The 21,764-nt window shown below is 41.1% G+C and overlaps 2 protein-coding genes across 3 annotated transcripts in view; both read right to left on the bottom strand.

Moving 5' to 3' along the window:
• Positions 1 to 95: 95 nt before the first annotated feature.
• LOC125289770 (copper chaperone for superoxide dismutase-like) lies at positions 96 to 11,430 on the bottom strand. The gene is made up of 8 exons (XM_048236752.1): positions 11,344 to 11,430; positions 10,382 to 10,454; positions 8,275 to 8,412; positions 6,977 to 7,151; positions 3,386 to 3,446; positions 2,784 to 2,861; positions 2,028 to 2,131; positions 96 to 1,592 (listed from the first exon to the last, which is right to left on the bottom strand). Exons 1-8 carry the CDS (start codon positions 11,365 to 11,367, stop codon positions 1,439 to 1,441), a joined length of 807 nt encoding a protein of 268 aa, XP_048092709.1. The 5' UTR covers positions 11,368 to 11,430; the 3' UTR covers positions 96 to 1,438.
• A 1,712-nt stretch (positions 11,431 to 13,142) lies between these two features.
• LOC125289421 (serine/threonine-protein kinase D1-like) overlaps positions 13,143 to 21,764 on the bottom strand; it is a 29,516-nt gene continuing 20,894 nt past the window's right edge. For both annotated transcript variants that reach the window (XM_048236241.1, XM_048236242.1), the window contains exons 8-19: positions 21,409 to 21,553; positions 20,708 to 20,831; positions 20,458 to 20,535; positions 19,893 to 20,094; positions 18,912 to 18,940; positions 18,742 to 18,814; positions 18,468 to 18,574; positions 18,122 to 18,283; positions 14,825 to 14,923; positions 14,248 to 14,515; positions 13,699 to 13,784; positions 13,143 to 13,469 (exon numbers count right to left, since the gene is read on the bottom strand). In XM_048236241.1, the coding sequence (XP_048092198.1) occupies positions 13,305 to 13,469; positions 13,699 to 13,784; positions 14,248 to 14,515; positions 14,825 to 14,923; positions 18,122 to 18,283; positions 18,468 to 18,574; positions 18,742 to 18,814; positions 18,912 to 18,940; positions 19,893 to 20,094; positions 20,458 to 20,535; positions 20,708 to 20,831; positions 21,409 to 21,553 (1,538 nt within the window). In that variant the 3' untranslated portion in view covers positions 13,143 to 13,304. The remainder of the gene's footprint in view (positions 13,470 to 13,698; positions 13,785 to 14,247; positions 14,516 to 14,824; positions 14,924 to 18,121; positions 18,284 to 18,467; positions 18,575 to 18,741; positions 18,815 to 18,911; positions 18,941 to 19,892; positions 20,095 to 20,457; positions 20,536 to 20,707; positions 20,832 to 21,408; positions 21,554 to 21,764) is intronic.

Raw genomic sequence — 21,764 nt, 5'->3', positions numbered from 1 at the left:
GCTGTATTGGTAGCACGTAATTGCCTATAATTTCGCCTGTGCGTAAAGTGAAGTGACTTGTGCGTAATTAGAAGTGGCTTTAAATGTTGACGGGCTGGTTGACAAATAATTTGTTTATTAATTCAAAATACAATTACAAAGCATTGAATTACAAAATAATTACACGTCATTATGGTACAGCTATGGAACAATATTTCTCATCATGACAGCAAACAAAGGAATAATGCTCTCTGACAACTTGGGAGATTTGAAAGTCAAGGAGAAAAATATTAATTTAATTTTTGCAAGACGCATCTATGGCTGTGTTGTCAAGCATAGGACAAGCTTTAACTATCAATAGTGAGTTTTGTGTATGTGTGTGTGTGTGTGTGTGTGTGTGTGTGTGGGGGGTGTTCTGGGCCTAAGTCCCTTTCTCCTAACTTTTGGTTTGCATTACAGCAGTCTGAGATGGCAAACATCTGGAGTTGATTATGAAGCACAACTCACATGCCTTTCTCTAGTTCCCCCGAGAACTACACTTGAGGCCAACAGAGAGATGCTTATAAGAAAGAGAACACAAAAAATAGTTGTGGAGATTTTGAAATGAAACATCACCAAATCACTCCGCTCTCTTACAAACACATGTACCCACACATGCGCACGCGCGCACACACACACACACACACACACTAAGACACAGACAGTGTGCAAAGCGGGAGAGAAATGTTTTGTACATTTTCTTTTCTCATGGAAATGAGTGTCCATAGTGGAATTTGCAGACCAGTGGGGGATCTCATAAAGTCCATCTGAGTGGAATGCAGTGCTTTAGGCCAATACATTAAAACTCCAAACATGGGAATCTCTAGCCTCTCCGCTCTCTGAGACACTTTGTAGTCAGTCACATACTCATTCACACCAGTGCAAAGTCAGTTTAGTCTCTCTTTTTCATTGTTCATAACTCTAACTACCAAACCTGGGGTGCATTTCAACTATGTGGTTTTGTGACAAACCTGGGTTAGTTAACCTAGAGGATGTGGTAAACCTTCTAATAGAACAGTCCTATGGCTTCATTCTCCTAACTTAACAAACCCAATAAGCTCTTCTATTCAGAAGTTTACTACTTACTGTTAATTAACTTACCCAGGTTATCCCTAAACCACATGCTTGAAATACCCCACAGAGCAACTACACCAATGAATTGATATAAATATTCTCGCTGTTCTGTTAGACACTTAGGAATTCTGAGATGAAGAATCTTCATCTTGGGATATGATCATGAGACAGACGTGGAAAACTCCAGCTTCAGTGAGTAAAATTCCTACCACATTTATTCGAACCTTTCACTACACCATCTGGGTCAAATTAGTGCAATTCTTCAAAAACCTGCACATGGCAGGACTTTTACATTCTGAAGTCAGAGTTTTCCACCTCTGTGCTCAGGTGAGGTGAGGTGAGGAGGTCACAGATTGGCGCTCGGGGCGTCGGGCTTCTGACGACCTTTCCCGGCGATGGGGAGATCTCGCTCCTCCCACAGAGTGACGCCGTCGCAGGCACAAATCTTTTTGGTGTTCTGGAAAAGGCTCGCAGAGCGAGCGATGATGCCACAGGCCAATCTGTATGACGCACACACACACACGCACACACAAAAAGAGAGAAATAGCACAGGCATCTCAAGACAACTTTCCATTCATTTGAAACACACTCCACATGTTTGCAGTTTGTATTCATGTCATATCTCTGCATGGGACTGGAAAGAAAACAGACTTTAAGTCAGAGATGGGAATATCTATTGATCATCAACATTAGAGTGGGTGTTAAGAGTTTGCTGCACTGTCAGTGGTTTCTTTCAAGTGCTTTTCTGATTTATGACCCCAAACTACCCTTTCTGGCACAGAGCGGGTTTTACAGAGGAACATTCCTGGAAGCTAAGGACCTGTGTGTGTGTCAAATATGTGTTCAAACAGAGCAGAAGGCAGTATGTGGGGGGGGGGGCACACACACACACACACACACACACACACACACACACACACACACACAGCTCATACCTCTCTCCTGAATTCCCTGTTATCTTGGATAAGGGGTGACCACCTTTTCCCAGGTCATCCTCCCCAGAATCCACCACCAGAGATCGACCAATAACATCCCAGACCTGGATAAGACAGAATGAGTCATTCATTATCAAGAATATAAGAATCATTGACAAACCACATAAGGGTTCACAATATGCTCTCACAGTATGGTCTCTTACAATCTAAAGAGTTTATTGATTTTACTGATTCATTCTCTGTCAATCACTTTTGGTTGAAAAGCACTAGTAGGTAGTTGTATGTAAATAAAATGTCATTACTATCATTATTATTAAAATATCATATATGCTGTTTGTTATGCTGTGATTCTCTTTTATACTTCATAAGTATACCTTTATGTTTTATTTTTTCGAAGGGGCTTAGGACTTTAGTGGAATATAATTGAAGACAGCCTACATAAAATATTTGTTTTCTGCTGATACAAGGGATCTTTTGTTTACAAGCATGAAGGGGAACGCATCAGGAATGTCCCTGACTTTGGCAGAACAAGATCGATTTCTAGACATTGTGGGCTCTCTCTCTCTCTGTGTATGCGTGTGTGTGTGAGTGAGTGTGGTAGTGTCTGTGCCCTTCACAATGTTTGTGTGTGCATATGAGTGTATGTATTATATTTCTGCTGTGTGTGTGTGTGTGTGTCTGCCCTGCAGTGATGTGTGTATGTGTGTTAAGTGTTAAGAGTGCATCAGTGTGAGAGAAAGTGTGTGTGTGTGTTACCTTCAGCTGTGTGTCCTCCAGGCGGAAAGAGGCCCGTCCCTCGGGTCCTGCCTGGATGTTGCCCAGGTCACCCACATGCTGCAGGACAGAGAACAGACAGACGAGTCAGCATGCAAACATCACAGCAGCAAATCTAAAACCTAATTTTTTACTTTTAATCTCTCTCTCATCTCTCTTCTTTTCTCTCTCTCTCTCTCCCTCTCTCACTGGCCCAGAAACCTTCCCCTATGGAGTCAGATGGACTAGAAATGCGGTCCTCAAAGCCATCGAAGCTTCCGCATTGGCTGGTTATGATTTTACCTCCCTGGCATTCACATGTATGTCTCTGCTAAGACGACCTTAGTGTAACTTGTTAGCTGAATGCTGGAGACACTGACCAGTACCATTCATTGCGATTTCAGACTGAAAAAATCCATTGAACTTTTATTCTGTCCAATTACGCTAACTTGTGAAGTGCTAGTGTTTGGTTGTGTCCAGCAACAGAGATTTAAATAACTTACACAGCATGCACAAACCCTTCAAGAACATTCTATCTTTTCTATCCCACAAACACAGTTGCAACACAGCGCCTTAGAAATAGCTGGGCAGGGTGGCAACTGTACCCTCTCGGAGTCCTGTGGTCCGCCATGTGGTTTTCCATAGGGGTTGTAGTGCTCTCCACAGCTGGGAAAGGGGAGAGAGGGAGAGAGTAGAGGGGAGGGTAAGAGATTGCAGTGATTAACCTCTTCATGAGACCTTTCAGCATGGAGAGCTGATTCAGGCCGCTTCAAAGGTTCTTATTGTTCTCCAATCAAAAAAAAAAAGCTGCCATTTCATCCTATTAGGGGCTGGTTTGTGGTGTGTGTGTGTGTGTGTGAGAGAGAGAGAGATAGAGACTGTATCAAGAGTATATGAGAGTATAAATATTCAACACGTGTTTATGGCTAAAGAGAGCGGGAGAGATATAGGGTATGTCTATGAGAGATATAGGGTATGTGTATGTTTGATAGAGCATGAAGGAGCAATATAAAGGGAACAGGACAGAGAGAGTGAGAAAGTGTGTGTGTGTGTGCATTTGTGTGTGTGTATGTGTGTGTATACTGAAGGGGAAAGGGGAGATAACCTTTCCATCAGCTTCAAAGTAAAGCTGCCAAATCCGGTTGGAAATCCTCTTAAGCTAATCAATTCTCTTCCTCTTTCACTCACATCAGCAAGAGGAACTGATGAAATCTGAAACAGATCACACACACACACATTCTGTGTGTGTGTGTGTGTGTGTGCTCACACATGAGAGAGGAAAAGGGAGAAAGTTCTATTTTCTGTGTGTGTGTGTATGTGTGTGTTTTCAGACATCTTAGAAATACATTTTAGAGTGTTTTGTTCACAAAGGGGATATTTGTGTGGTTAATGCATGCATAAATATATGACTGACAGGGCCATTGTGTAGTCATGATATTATGAGTGTGGGTATGTGACAGCTCTGTAGTGTGTTGAATTCTATGAGAGAGAGTGGGGGGTAGTGATGTCACTAGCATAGTACAGCACAGCAGGAGAACACATAAATAAACATTAGTAGAGGCCATGAATCAGATCGTTAAGATCGGTGTTATCACAAGGCAAGACCCAGTAACCATAGTAGTAAGAACTTCTCCTGCACTGTTAGCAGGAGAAGGCAAGTCTCTCCACTCGGCGGCCATATTGCAATGCATTTTGGGCACTTATCGGGCATCTATTTCAGGCAGAACTGGGTGTGCGCAAGGCTTTGAGTGCTGTGTCTCATTAGAAAGTCTCTGCTATTAGTTCCTATTCTGTACTTCCACTACACCCACAATACACCCTAGTGGTTAAACTAAGTATTACTTCTCATGAACTGATTATGATAAGACTGAACACAATGAAGGGTGTGCCCTATGGTAGTCCTCCCAACTCCATCAGATCCTCATTTTTCATTTGAAGATTGCAGCCGTAAGTCTGTTTGACTGCTGGCGACTTGACATGGCTGTAAATTGGGCCTGTCCCCTCAAAGCTGCTGTTGGAGCCGAGTGAACATGTTCAACCCTGCCCTGGATTTGACATGGAATGTAAACATAAGACCGTGACAAGTGGTCAGATTTCTAAGCCAGTCTATCGCTCTATTGTTTGCCGACTTGTCATAAACCTTCATAACTCTGTCCCAAAGTAATACAAATTTAACTGTACGAAAAAAAAAAAAAAATACTAGACAGACATACAGGTATTTGTTTGATGCTTTCTCGTATTTTCATCATTTTCCAAGTTATCATTCTCTCTACCGACATTGGAGATAAACCCCCCAAAAATACATACCGGTAGTGTCCTAATTTAAATGCTAGGGAAAGTGCAAAGTCTAAAGTCTAACTTAAATTATTTGCATAATTAATACCATGAGAAATATCCTAAGCACAAACAGCAGTGGGTCAGGTAAAAGTTGTCTCATGCCACATGATGCTGTTATGCTGTGCTCATGGATTGACTTTGCCGAGCATTTAAATTAGAGGCTACAGAGTGGGAGCCTGGTGAAGTACAATGTAAACTATATTCTATAGGACTATAATGATGTAAGAATGAATAGGATTTATCATCATGTCACACAAGGACTTATTTATTTGTTTCATGCATTTGCCTGCTATGTGATTCAGCTCTGGAACCAGTTTCCAGATGACATAAGAAATGCTCAAACTGCTGGCAGGTTAAATTAACATTAAACTTATTCTCAGTGGCTATCTCCTAGCCTGATCAAATCCACTTATTTTTTAATTAATATCACTCTGTATTTTATGACTTTCATTTATGCATTTTAGTTATATTTAAGAATTTGCACTTTATTGTGTGTTTTATCACCTTTTATTATGTGTTCTGTCTGGTAACACAAAAATACAAAAATAAATTAAAATACATAATTTTCAATCTTTACATGCCCTTGGTAATTAACACAGAAGCCTATTTCCCATCTCAGACATTCAGCTATAATGGATTAAGATCCCATGTACATTTCTAGAGATGAGTTAACCAGCTAAAAATATATCAGGTAAAGTTTACTGTCACATATCCACTTCTGTTCATGTATCATCCAATTCCTCCATCTACCCATGTCCTTGATTGCAATTCTCCATCTACCCATGTCCTTGATTGCCTAGCCTTTCTGACCCCCCCCCCCACCCCCATCCCCAACACACACACAAAAAACACACACACTTACATCATCACTGTCATCACCTCACATACATACAGCACACTGCTTGCTACAGTAAGCCCCCCCCCCCACATACACAGCACATTGTCTTCAGGATCTTCTCCAACACACATCCTCTACATACTTACAGCACACTGCCCCCACCTACTCACACGCACACACACACACACACACACACACACACACACACACACAGTCACTGCTACACTCCCCTCCCGCCCACACACACATCTTCATCACTCACATACATCATACATACAGTACTCTGCTTGCAATAGTAAGTCCCTTTACCATACTTGCAGTACACTGCCCCCCCCCCCCCCCCCCAATACACAGCACATTGTCTCATGAGGAAGCTTCTCCAACACACATATTGCACACTGCCCTCTCCCCACATACACAGCACACTATCCCATCTCCCCTGTCATCCCCCCCAACACACACACCAAGACCCCTGGCAGTTGGGTTAGCCCCTTGAGCCGTGGATCTGCCCCAAGGTTTCTTCCTTGGTAAGGGAGTTTTTCCTTGCCCCTGTTGCTCTTGGGTGCTCCTTATTGGTGCCCCCCCCCCCCCCCAATTCCAATCCTCCCCCACCTTTCTTATGCAGCCCTTGCCACTTAATCTACTAAACCCCTCTTCTACTGCACTTTTTACACCCCCCCACTTTGCACAAATAGGCTGACACCAGACATAATTTCACTGCATTTCTTACTTCCAGTAACTATATGCATGTGACAATAAACTTCCTTGTATCCTTCTGTTGTACCATAATAGGACCCATTTTCAGGTACATACAAATGTGTGTGTATGTGTGTGTGTGTGTGTGTGTGTGTGTGTGTGTCTGTCTGTAACAATGTAAAAGTTATCCATAAAATAGGTGCTGAAATTTGCATCAGGTTTGCAACACAGATTGCATGGCATCCATGTGTATGTGCACATATGCATGGTCATGTGTGTGTGTGTGTGTGTGTGTGTGTGTGTGTGTGTGTGTGTGTGTGTATACCTGCGACAGTCCTGCGTGAGGTCTCCCAGGTGATGCACATGCAGGCCGTGTAAGCCAGGCTGCAGGCCATCGATGGTGCCGTCGATCAGGCAGCGCTCCTGGGACAGCTGCAGGAACCGCACCACCCCCTGCACAGGCCCACAGCCAGACAGCATAGCCACGGCAGAGCCCAGGTCTGATACACCCGCACGCGCACACACACACACACACACACACACGTACACCACAGGGACGTACACCACACAAACACACCCACACAATACACATAAGACACACACACACACAGCAAACAAACACACACACACACACACACACACACACACACACACAAACATGCAGGGGTAGAACATCAAAAAAGTGGTAATGAGGAGAATAAAAGAAAGAAAGAAAGGGAGGAAGAAAGAAAGGAAGGGAGGAGAGAACAATAATTGCTCCTATGATGTAGAAGAACAAACATAACACATCTGATCAGAGCTAACCTACATGTTCTACCTTCACAGTGTGTTGTTTGGGTTTCTGCCAACTCAGAACTCACTCGGAACACTCCAGGCTTCTAACTGGGAGACACTCCTGAGCTAGGTAACGCACAAGGCTCCACACCTCCTCACTCTTCACTGTAAATCCCAGCAGTCAAACTAACTTAGTCCTTGTCCAGTGGCCATGAGGATCCAGGTTCAGGTCTGGCATGAGGTAATTCCTCGATCCCCTGCTCTCGCCCACTCATTTCCTGTCTACTCTCCACTGTCCAGTCAATAAAGACTAGAAAAGCCCATAAATAAATAATGAATGAAAATTTATTTTGATTTATTTTTCATTTATATAAATAAATAAATGCATTAATTTAATTAAATAAATAAATAAATAAATAAATAAATGCATGCATGCGTATACATACATACATACATACATACATACATGCATACATGCATACATACATACATACATACATACATACATACTTGTACAGTACATACATACTTACATACATACATACATACATACATACATACAGTAGAATTCGTAGTTGCACCAGGAAGAGAGTTTTAAACGCTTTTTAACGCTCAGTTTTTAAAACTTGAATGAGAGAAAGTGGGCTATCCATGTAAAGTGTGCCCAAATCAGCCCCTTAAAAAGCACGGCTTCACTTGTGCATCCTCCCTGGACTACAGCAACTGTTATCTGTTATTGGTGTAATTGTGTTATCAAAGTCTCCCATCTCTCTGTGACCACAAACAACAGAGAGAGAGGAAAAGCTGAGTGAATAGAAGCTTCCGGAGGGACTGTGGAGGCCCACTCACCCTGCTGCCCGCTGCCTATGCCCTTGAGGACGGCACGGCGTCCGGTGCTCTCGATCAGCTGCTGCACCTCCTGGGCCGTCAGAGACGCTTCCACCAACACTTGCTCCTTACTCAAGTCCACCTGCACCACCTGGACCCCTACACGCGCGCACACATATAGATCACATACACACAGATCACATACACATACATACACACACACACACACACACACACACACACACACACACCAAAATGTTCATATATGTGCCTGTATTTTAAGTTTGTGAAAATAATGTTAAATATGTTCAGTGATATTAGTTGTATACAGTATACTATAGCATAGCCTTGTATATACAGTGCCATAGTGTGATTGTGTGTGTGTGTGTGTGTGTGTTTTGTGTGTGTGCAGTGTTTCTGTACACTGTACAGTCCTAATTCATTTTTTTCTTTAATTAATTGTATAGCGTATATTGTGTGCCATCTGTTCTGCGTGGCACTATGGTCTGTGTGAAATGCACTGTTGTCCCCATGTAGCAAGTGTCATTCATGTGTATACAGAAATTACTTGACTTCACTGACAGTAGGCTACATGTATCTGTATCCACATACCACCTCAGCTAAGCATACATACATACATACACATTGTTAAAAAGTAGTTTGTCAAGGGTCTTAGGGTTTGGCACAAATGGCAGAAGTCAGGCAGAAATGGCGTGAATGATGATATTTATTTTTCCATCACCAAAAGTATGAGTCATCCAGTGCAAAATTATAGGAGAAAATAATGCAACGAAAAGAAAGAGAAAATAGAAACAAAAATACTTGATAAACGAAACAAAAAGGCTATGGCTATATTCAGCCAGAAACAACAGCACTAGATTTAACAACACTAGGCTTTTAGGCTTAGTAGGTTTTACACAATACCTTGCGCTATAAACAACAGCAAGCAGTTCTGTTCCTTGAGAGATCTCCCTCCAAATGAAAATCACCCATTTTATGCATTGGCAAAACCCCCACCTAATTGGTAACTACCATTCGTCTATACACAGGCAGGGGTGTTTACTCATAATATCATCAATTCACATCAAACAAAGTTAAAAGGGCACCGGTACACTATAAGAACACATTAGGCCTACTTAATAATATCAATGCATGGACACATGCCATTATATACAAAGTACAGAGTCGACTAACAATAATTGATTTAGCAAGGATGCAAGTGCGTCGTTCGCGAACGCACCCTTCCATATAATCATCCCGTATCAGGAGCGTGCTTCCTAGAAGCCCCAGGAAATCACCGGCTATAGCGACAGTAAGAAGTTGTACTTTTGAAGTCCATGGCAATGAATATGAATAGTTTAAACACAAGTCCGTTGTTTAAAAGCACCACATGTTTAAGTTCGGTGCGGCCATTATATGGTCGCGTGAGGACGCGCAGATAGCCGCGGCGTCACACACATTCACAGGCAATACAAAGATCCTTACATACTCATGGACATCGGTCTGATCATGCATAACCACACTTCCCAATGACACACACATAAACAACATGCCTGCAAGCAAGTGTAAAGAATCGAATTTCCACACCAGAGCAGCAGCATCTGCTCCAGAGTCAGCTGAGCTAAGATATGCATCAGGGAAAGGATAGGAGCCAGTGCGTCTGTGGGGCCCCTTGACCAGTGAGGTCCTCTGCAGTGGGCGACTGGTGTTAATGGATGCCTGACCTAACTGTAAATGTATACAATATAGACCCAAAGATCCTTGATTACTACGCTTGAACCCTCTCTGATAGACCCTTTCAAGAGAGTTCCATTATCAGCATCATAGTTGGCCCCACAAGGCTTCCGTTTTAACATTCCATTTGTTATCTTAATGCAGAGGAAGTAGATTGGGAACCAAATAGCATTGTTTTTGTTTTTATTGTTGAAAGGGTCTATAAGCACTATGCAAGCAAGCCCATTGTCATGATAGTCATGAATAGCAGTGGCTGAGTATTTCCTTTGGGGAAATGCTGTTGTGAATAAAGTTCTAAGAACATACTAAATATATGAAATTGCAAATCAGTAATGGGTTGCTAGGGGAGATCAGCTATACTTGATGGTTATTTCATTAATGACTATAAACTCACCTGGCTGGTTCTCCAACGTGCTGCGGACTGCGTTCACACAGCTATCGCAGGTCATCTGCACAGCAAACTCCAACTGTGGAGAAGAGGATCTATCATGTAGCCTATGCCTAACTGCAAGTTCATTATCAATCTGTTACATGCCCTTTCAAACACAGAACTATGAATATAGCAGTTCATCACAAGAAAACCATATCAGTAAGAGTAGTGAATTATACTATCAAGGTATGTCTAACTGTGTTACATCTGTGTTGAACGTTGACAACTACTGTTCATTCTGCAAGAGCTAACAGGTCTGCATTCACAAGACATGAATAGAGTTAGGCTACTGGTCAAGGGCTTACACAAAATAATCACATATTGTAGGCTATAGAATGATGACCCATGTCACTAGCACCAGACCTGCAGAGCAAATTCAAATTTGCCAAAGGTTCTGGGTTCTCCCAGACTAATGCCACTACTGAGTCAAAGTAATCGCCAAACGATTAAGTTACTGCGTGGTCTGCAACAACCTCTCGTTTGTGAGCAAGGTAGCCTTCCATGCCCCTCCAAATGACAGCATGGCACAGACTTCAGTTAATTCATACGAATATCATAGAATAGTAGGCGAAGTAAATCACTAATCAAAATGTCTAACTGCACGTGTTACATCTGTGTTATTGTTTCGTGACTGTGGTCAACACTGCAGTCAGTCAAAAGGTCTGCATTCATAAGACTTGAATTTACTGGTCAAGGCAACAGACACAAAAATAAAAACACTGTATCTATGATGATCTATGTGACTACTGAAAGTAACTATTAGCCTATCATTACTGTAACAATGTAGTTCTGGCAAGTTTGCAACAACGCAGTAGAGTAGCCTAGCGTTATTTAGTCTGTCCACGTGGAGTCAATAAATATTCATACACAAGATATGTCAAGAATGGTCTATATTGCAAAAAAGAAAGAACTTAATTTTGTTTAACCTTCGCAGATATGCCTGTTTCCATTTTCTTGTCGTACGCTGTCTAAGGGGAATGAAAACAGCATGCTACTTCCGCTATTGACGCTTGATCTGACGTCTCTTGAAAACCACTTCAAAATAAAAGTCACCACCAGCGTCTCAATTGTAGGCTCAATTGTGTGGGTGTTTCTGCTACGGTCACTTTTGATAACCCCTAAATGTATATAAATAAAAAACCAACCCCTATACAGTTTAATTTTAACCATCACAGTCTGTAGGCTAATACATCCACACGTAAGGGGTATAAAACGCCGGTCATTGTCGGGAAATAGGTCCCGACAGGGCGGACCGGACCCCGACGCGCAGCATCATTTTATGATTTTAAAATACAGTTACTAAGCATTGCAATAAGGACCCATAATTAATACTTCAAGAGAAGACATGATCTTTACCTGGCTTTTTTGAAATGTGAGTCACCTGGTAGGCTATGGTTGGTAAACATATGTTCACTGCTCACTAACTTGCTAATTTCTGTTGCACTAGAAACTAGATTCGTTTTGCTTTGTAAAATACTTATAATGCCTCAAAAGTAAGGGAGCATTTTGAAAAAAAAAAAAATAATAAAAATAAATAAAAGCGTATGAATAATGTAAAAAAACAATATTGGAATATGGTCTCTTGAGCAATATGTCTGTGAAACACTTTCGTTTGAAATTATGTCATTTTGCAAATGAATTAGCTTGTTTTATGTGTTTCAATAGATGAGGTGAGGGACATGTACAAAAGTGGTATTTGGACCCCTAAATGCTTTGTATCGTATTATTTCAAAATTGTACATAATATAAGACAAGATGGAGGCCTCTAACACAGTGTAGCCTACAGTATATATATATATATATATATATATATATATATATATATATATATATATATATATATATATATATATATATATATATATATATATATATATATATATCAAGCATAATCTTGGCCCTATATCTATAAATGCCAGGAACATCTGTCTGTCTGTTTGTCTGTGTGTGTGTCTGTCTGATGTTCGCATATTTCTCGAACCGATGGTCCGATTGATTTCAAACTTGAAAGGTCCCAAGTTGAAACGAGGGATAGGATAATGGTCCCGACTTTAAGGACGTTTAGAGAATGCCACACTAGACAACAAGTGCAGACAGAGCGACATATCACCAAAAACTGTTTTTGAGTCACAAATCATATGATGAAATCTCATATGATGATGCATCTTTCTACAAAATGGTTTGTCTTCTATATCATTAAGTTATTCAATAGGATAAACATATAGCCTTACATTAAAGCTTTAGGCATATGTCATTTCGATCAGCTAAAGACAACGAGTGGCAGAGAGAGCGTGATGTCACTTATAAGCTATTGTTGAGTCACATCCTTGGCAATTTCATACGATGATGCATCATTCCACAAAATGGTTTGTCTTCTTTAGCAGGAAGTTATTCAATAAGCTTAACAATAAACACATAGCCTTTACTCAAAACGACTGTTAGGCTTAGGCCTATATTTTGATCTGTAAAAATATCACATGATGCAGCCATGCCTAAATTCTGCTTAGGCCTACTGCACATTAATTAGGCTAATATATTATAATATAATATTCAGTATTCATTATTGGATGCTTAGCTGGAATGATGTTTTTCCCTTTCATCCTATTTTAAACCAGGCACGCCTGTAATTGGGCATGTACAGTAATTGGGCTATGGATTTTCTACAGGAATGTCATGTTTGAATGGGCACTGCACTAGTAAGACAAATTTTGAAAGAAATCCAAAATTTCAGTGAAGGGACATAACAGTGCCCCTTACAGAAACACCCATTTATTGTTGAAGTCAAAAGCCATCATGATATTTCAAATAAAAGAGTGAAGTCCAATTTCCTGTAGTTACAAAAGGGACTGAAAACATTCAGATTAAGAGTTTTTTTTGTTATGTCTTGTCAGCTGCTGTCCTCATTCTCTTGATTAACGGTGAGATGTGAAGGAAAGTCAAGTCCTTTTTCTGCTGCAAGTCGTCGCCACCGTTCATCCTCCTCCTCATGCGTGAGGTACCTGCGGCCGACATGTTGCTCAAACTCACGCAAGTCACACCACAGCTGAAAGTTCTGTAAAAAGAGCCAGAGGAGGAGAGAGTATTTCGTATTTTGAGAAATCCTTACTAGCACATACCAGCATATTGTAGGCTGAATAAAAAACCTTGCACATACACTCCTGGTACATGGTCATTAAAAGCTAATGCATAGCCTATACACAGACAAAGTGTATTCTGATGACAACACTGGTGTGTGTGTGTGTGTGTGTGTGTGTGTGCATGTGTACGCTGAGGAGATTCACCTGCAGCCAGGGGTGTCCCAGAGCTTTCCCCACACTGAACCTTCGCCTCACCACCACCTGGAGCAGGTTCTTGATGAGACTCACAGCTGAAAAAAAGGGAGGGAGCAAGGGGAAGATTAATGAAACCCTTTTAACATAAATACACCTCATGCATTCACATCATTCTCACATGCTGGCTTTTAGGCAACAGTTTGAAATGAAGTAGCTCCATGGGAAGCACACTACACATTTTTCAATTGTTTAATTTATAAATACGGCAAATGTGAAATATAATGAATAAATGTGCATGCTGCATCTATCTATCTATCTATCTATCTATCTATCTATCTATCTATCTATCTATCTGTCTATCTGTCTGTCTGTCCCCCCCCCCTCTCCTTCTCTCAGCATAACGTGCTCTTTGTTACGTTGTGTAGAGCTAATAACGATTACACATTATCATTTTGATTGTATTCCCACATGGCACCATAAGGTTTGATTAACATTGAATAAATGTTTTTCACTCCCAGTAGGAATGGGACACACACACACACACACACACACACACACCTTCCAGTGATATGAGTGACCAGGGGTGTCGGGGGTACATGAAGGCGGCGTTGGTGATCTGCTGGCTGATGTCCTCGTCCTCGTTGAAGGGGAACGTGCCGCTGAGACTGACGTAGAGGATGACCCCCACTGCCCACATGTCTAGTGAGCGGTTGTAGCCGCTGCTGCTGATCACCTCGGGGGCCAGGTACGCCGGCGTACCCACAACCGAGCGCCGGAATGACTTCTCGCCAATGATACGTGCAAAGCCAAAGTCACACAGTTTCACCTGCGGGGGGTTAAGAAAGGGGGAAGGGAAGAGAGAGGGAGGTGAGAGACATGGGGGTGGAGAGAGGGAAACAGGAAAGGGCAGACAGAAAGAGAGAAAGAGGGGGAGACAGAAAAAGAGAGAGAGAGACTTTTGACTATTAAAACCTCTTTAATGAACCATCAAGGACACTTGCAAAAGCTTGGGAGGGAGAGACAGAGATAGAGGTTACATTTTCATACTCACATAATACATATAAATAAATAAAACATAAATATATACCCATAATACACAAACACACACACACAGTACTTCATGGTGTGTACAAACCTGAGGGAAGGGATCAGGGGAGGCCAGCAGCACGTTCTCAGGCTTTAGATCGCAGTGAGCAATGTGCTTAAAGTGCAGGTACCGTAGTGCCTCCAGAATCTACACACACACACACACACATACAGATGCACAAACAGAAAAAGAGAGAGAAAATCTTGTCAAAGCATTGTCAAATAGAATAGAATTGTCTGACAAATAGAATGTAGGAGCCATTTCACTTTTATTTGTCGATTTATTGGTTTTAGTGTTTGGATGTTAGTTATGTGGGTAGAAAAGTGAAATGAAAAAGTGTTGGTAGATTACAGTTTTTCTCAGTCGCTTTGGTACATTTCTCAGATCAGAATTGAAATTTTCAACTACCTGTTCAATCTTCACATCATTGTGTCACTTGCACACATAAAAAAAAAATCTTTGAACAAGTTGCAAATGCTTTGGAATTTTTTTTTTCATCCATACAAATGATTATATACAATTCTCTGCTGTTTCCTACATTATCAATTGTTTAAGTCATGTTGATCAAAATGTATTATAATGGGTCTCTGTTGAATAGTCTCACCCCCCACAACATTTAGCCATTAGTTCATAGCAAGTCTTTACATGCAAAATGGTTGAACAAGTTGTGATGTGAATGAGAATTTGTGGCCCAACAGACAAGAACGTCAGGAAGTGTAGGAAGACTGCACTGTAATTCCTACAGCACTGCATGCACAGTTTTTCCTAAGGAGATTGTCCTATGTTTACATTTCATTGCAATGACATGGTCTGACAACAAATTACAGTATAAACAGTAAAAGTGTAAATGTGAATCTTGTCCAGTCTCTTGCAATCAAACTCTCACATACACTAAGGTGTAACCTACAAATTACAATAATTGTCATCAAAACTTTAGCCATAGTTTACATCAGAACATCTCTCCAGAGTAATCTAACATCACTATAGACAATGCAGATCTGTCAGATAAGCTCTCCTCTCCCGTGCTGTTGCTGGGGCATTTGGGTTAAATAGCATTGGCATGCAGTTCAACATCACGTCTCATTAAGTCCTCTAATATTTCCTAATTTATGTCATCAACACATCCGTGATTCGTGGAAATGTGTTCGCTAGATTTATACCTGTTTTTTCACATCGGACACCACACTGATTTCCCTCGTGTAGCAATATTTGTCCTTGTAATTATGTATGGTTTGGAGAAATGGGAACTGCGTCGTATAGATGAGAGGGGCAAAGTGCATTGCGCAACACAGGCACCCAAGCAAGCGCTCCTGCAGCTGTAAGCTACGGCTGTACCTTACCAACAGGCAACTCAACAACGAGAAACTGTTTCCAAGTTGACCTAACTTTCCAACTCTGCACAGTATCCCATTAACTGCATGACAGTAGGCTATTTACAATATTTATTTTATGTAAAGTAGAGTTTGTAAACACGTTATCATCAACTTAATGCACGCACAACTTTTGTTTGAGCAGGAGAGAGAATAACAATGAATGGACGCAACAACTACAGGAATTGTAGCCAAGGCTTCTTGCTACTTTCTTTTACTGTCTATGGTTGCTGGTTAACAGCCCATAATAAGCTTATTTAAGCAAATTCACAAACTCAAGACTTCAAGGCCATCATGGATATAAAATGCTTTTTGAAAACAACGAAAGGATGGAGGGAACATAGCAAAGTTTGGAGTTATTTCAGATGGGTTACAACAAGGTAGGCAAAATTGTGGTGCTTGTCAAAACCTTAGCGCAGCTGGAATAATGCTTATAGGCTGATGTTAAAGCGCACACAATGTTTAAAGCCATACACAACGGTAAATTGGAACAAAACTAAAGGTAACTTTAGCCTTTAGGGCTGTATAAAGTTGTCCAAATGAATAGGTCGTAATTAGGCGTTGTTGTTGTAAAGATATTGCATGTAGATGTACTATATAGGCTACTAAATTTTTAGTTGACCAATGCACAAACAAAACCGGGAAACGGACAAATATTATCAAGGCTTTGAATGTTTTCATCTGTGCACAGGGTGTCTGCGCATAGCATTCATTTCTGCAGGCCTGTGGCCATGCATGTGCCCTTAAAGCAACACCAAAGATCTTTCCCTCTGTTGCACGCATGCTATTTGTTTATCCAGCACCGGCTTTGCAAATAACGATGTCCATAGACAAGGTCCTATATGTTGCGCGATTTATGAAAGTACGATGTATTGCGACATCAGATGCAAGTCAAATTTGTAGTTTCTTATGTCTCATTCCATCGAACTACAGATCCGCTACCGATCTGGCAAACTTACATAAATGCGGTTATAGCCGATAGAGGGCTGTGAAGTTTAATGCAGAAGTGCCGTTCACCCTGTTACAAGTTGATGAACCACTGAAACGATTTTGGAAACATTATTTTAAGGTACAAAAAACTCTTTGGTGTTGCTTTAAAATAGCATCTGAATTTGCGCTACTGACTTTAGACCAGGAGGTTCCTGGTCTGTGGCGGAATTATTTTCTAAAACTGCAAAATATCAACAGGGACCGCTTATTTCGAACACGCCCCCTTTCGGGCTGAAACGCCCCGTAGTACATGTACCTGTGGAGGGAAAATTCCAATATGCACTGACTGCAAAATAGGAAAGACAAAAGCACAAGTATACAAAGTCAATTGCGCTGGTGTGCAAGATAGAGCCCTATATCTCTAATTTACAGCAATACAGCACCAGTTAATATCACCAGCAGCACTGGGTTTGTTTTATGTAAAACCATCAACTTTGCAATAAACGCCACCCAACCAGGGGTGCGTTTCCCAAAACCATAGTTGCTAAGTAAGTTAGACGCACCCCAGATTTATTGTTTGGACAATTGATATACATGTTTAAGAACACTGCCATCCACACGGAGGCTCATAGGATGGCAGAGGCCTCCACACAGAATTTCAGACACACTGTTCTGCTATTTATTTACTGTTCTGCTTAGTTTTTAAGCGTTTCTTATGCGTTATGGTTTGTATATTATAATATTTATTTATTTTCATTAGGCTATTGATTGAATTGACATTGTTGATTATTATTGCAGTTCTCCTTGGTGTTTATTGCTGTTCTCCTTGGTGTAGTCTTACCAACTTTTTTCATTGTTTACTGTTACATTTAACTATTGTATTGTTGTTATTTGTATGTCGCTTTGGACAAAACCGTCTGCTAAATACCATAACCATAACCATAACCATTTACCTCATGGACCAATGTCTCTGACACCATTGGAGCAATTTCAGATCAGATGTGTCTCATAGAAACAAATTGTAAACTAAGAAAGACTGGCTGACCTGTGTGACCAGGAAGCGTGTGGTGCGCTCCGGCAGGCGGCCATTCTCATGGGACAGGATCATCTCCAGCATGTCGCTATGGAGCTTCTCCATGACAACGAAGACCAGCTCCGATGTCTCAAAAACACCCTCAAGCAAGACTACTCCGAGATGGGACAAGTTCTATTTGCAAAAGCACACATACACACACACACACACACACACACACACACACACACACACACACACACACACACACACACACACACAAAGAAATGGTTATGTCTTAACCACCACAGTTGTAAAGAAACAGGTCATGCCTTACAATACTGTAAATAACAACACAAGTACATAACAACACACTAACCTGTAAGATGGCCACCTCATTCCTCATCTGTCTCTCTAGGTTGGTGGGGAAGCGGGTTTTGTCGATCACTTTGACAGCAACAGGTCGACTCGACTGTCTATGTGTACCTATGAGAGCACAGCAGACTTCAAATAGCAGTTTTACTCCGGACATTTGCAGATAGAACTACTGTAATAGTAATGTTTGTGAAGACAGCTGTTTTAGAAAAAATATATAAACTGTATACATTGTAAAATGATTTATGTGTAAATGTAACTGATAGATCTACACTTACCTCCATAAACGATTCCAAACTGCCCAGAGCCCAATACCTCCTCTGAGAAGATCTGATAGACAGAACTGATGTCCTGTAACACATAAACAACGCCACACTGTAAAGTACAGTAAAATACTGTAAAGCTGTTCTTCGTATGAGTGAGGATGAATGATCAAAGCCCCTCTTACCTGAGTCTGCCCTTGCTGCAAACCGTAATCTAAAAAGAAAAAAAAAAACTTTTTTTTCCTGAACTGGACATAGCAAAGGACCAAGAATAATCATGTAGTTGCATAAACATACACATATGCACTCACACACACACACACACACTTGTTTCCCTCCACCCTCAGCTACATAACATCCTGGACATTGGACCCAAAATGGCCGCCTGCACTACTCCACTTGCACACTTGCACACTTGCACACTTGTACACTTTACAACTTGGTGTTGTTGTCCTGAAAACACAACACTTCTGCTGCTCTTACATAACTTGCACCACTATGCCACTTTCTTTCTTACTTAGGTCAAACAGAACTACCCAAGCCTTTATTGGCCTGACTTTGCACTAGTATTTTATTGACTGTCTATGCACAATTTCAACCAAATTTTGCTGCTCTTATTTTTCATTATTATATGTGCCCTCTTATTTACTTATTTACTTCTTTTTTTGTTTACTTGAATGTTATGTTTGTCTGTGGACCTAAATTGGTAAAATATGTCTTGTCTTCACCGTGGGATAGTGAGAAACGTAATTTCGATCTCTTTGTATGTCTGGAACATGTGAAGAAATTGACAATAAAGCTGACTTTGACTTTGACTTTGACTTGTATTCTCAATACACTTCTCTCTCCCTCTTTTTAATAGCCCTTTGTGTATTTATTTTCTATTTATTTATTAATTTATTCTATGTTTTATGAGCATTGTAACCTTTTTTCCTGGCTTGTGTCTTACTGTCATCTTAAGTCCTCTACTATATATCCCCCTTTTTAACTTATTTGTTAATATTTAATTTTATTTGTCAATCTCCCTCCTTTGCTTTTTTGTAAGATGGCCTTACCTGTGAAGCACTTTGGGTCAACGTTGTTGCTTTAATTGTGCTACATAAATAAAGTGACTTGACTTGACTTGACTTCCAAACCCACCCCACCCACCAGGCGTCCATTCTCACCTGTGCCCGCTCTCTTGATGCCACTGCCGTGCACGGGCATCAGTGCTTGTCTCATGGCACTCTCCCAGGCAGTGCCCTCCTCCTCCTCCTCCTCCGCCACCACACGGTACACCGTGGTGGCCGTCTCCAGCTCAAAGGAATACTCGCTGTCCGCCAGCTGCCCCGTCCCTCGGATCTGTAGCACCTCCGAGAGAGGAATCTCCTACAGGGGCGAGGGGAGAGGAGATAGACAGGGTTGCATTGTGTAGTTTCTAGTTGTCTTGAACGCACCATTTCATTCACAATGGCACCTTTTTATACTTGCATTGTATTCATTGCATAACCACGTGGCATTACATGACAGCTGGATTCATTGCACTTCGATGGTATTATGATTATGATGGAAGCAATAAGTAGTCTACTGATATCTGCACTTATGTAGTATGACATATAAGTACTCATCTTCTGTTTGAAAAAGTGTTAACAGTGCATCTCTACTACATATGTAATTATTTATTTTCATCATGAAACTCAGGTTGCTTGTAAGAGGAGGGTAGGGATCTCTTGTTTGAGAATGATTCCAGACCTTATAATACTTATTTCCGTGTTCAGTCTGATACAGGGTGATGCACTTGCTATCCAGGACCCAATAATGCCGCTTCCTCTGAAAAAGACAGAGGGAGGGAGGAAGGGGAGAGAGAGAGAGAAACACACAATTCACAATTTGTTTGTCAATTTGTTACTGATGATTTATTAGTGGGTGTATGTGTGTGTGTGTGTGTGTGTGTGTGTGTGTGTGTGTGTGTGTGTGTGTGTGTGTGTGTGTGTGTGATTACCATTGAGTGTGTGTTGGTGCAGTGCACCAGCCAGCCTCTGCGCAGGACTCCACTGGCTCTTCTCTTAGTGTGTTTGACCGACTGGACGACACGCATGAGCGGGATATTACTGCTGAAACACGGACTGAGAGAGAGCCAGACACAATCATGGAGAGGGAATCACATGACAAGCTATTTTGTACTTTACGGAAAATATATATATACATACAGTTCTGAAAAAATGAAGAGACCACTGCGCATTTTTTGTGACAAAAATGTGCAGTGGTCTCTTAATATGTAAAAAATTAAGAGACCACTGTATATATATATATATATATATATATATACATAGCCTAGGCTATGTAGGCTAAAGAATCATATCGTGGGAAGTTTATTGTCTCGTTTTGGCAAGTAACTGTGTAATAAGCGGGATAATGTACTCCGGTCATGATTGGGAAAATAAGTCCCTTCAGGGCGGAACAAGACCCAGTTCGTCCTGTCGGGACTTATTTTCCCAATAATGACCGCCGTTCTATACATTATCCCAATGTATAAACTTTGTAATAAACTCGCCACGATATGATTCTTTAGCCTACATAGCCTAGGCTATGATATATATATAATATTTATGCTCAATTCTGATAAATATGAAGCATTGTTTGTCTGTAATGTATAGTACAGTATTATGCAAGGGAGAATGATGGGGGATTGTAGCATGGTACCCGATCTCTGGACGCGAGGGCGCCACCTCTGGTTGGGGCAGGTTACTGGAAGAGCTGGGCGGACAGAACTCTTCATAGAGATCATTCACAGACTCCACACTGCTTTCCATATCCACATCTATTCTGTTCCACCCTGATTCACTGTCTGAGAGACAGATACAACATCAACAAAAGCAGCTTGTATATAATATGACATGGTATCAAATCACAGTATTCCACTGTTTTAGGTCACGTGTGGAATAGTTTATTAGAATCTGCACAGGCCACAGTTCACTGTTCAATGTAATTCGTTTCAATGTTATACTGTGCACTGCAGAGATGGCAAACATATTTTGTTTAGTTGTGATAGAGGAGGG

The sequence above is a fragment of the Alosa alosa genome, chromosome 24 (genome assembly GCF_017589495.1).
Source record: "Alosa alosa isolate M-15738 ecotype Scorff River chromosome 24, AALO_Geno_1.1, whole genome shotgun sequence".
Classification (NCBI taxonomy): Eukaryota; Metazoa; Chordata; class Actinopteri; order Clupeiformes; family Clupeidae; genus Alosa; species Alosa alosa.
The sequence above is the reverse complement of the archived record's forward strand: the minus strand, read 5'-3'. Positions and strand labels throughout refer to the sequence as shown.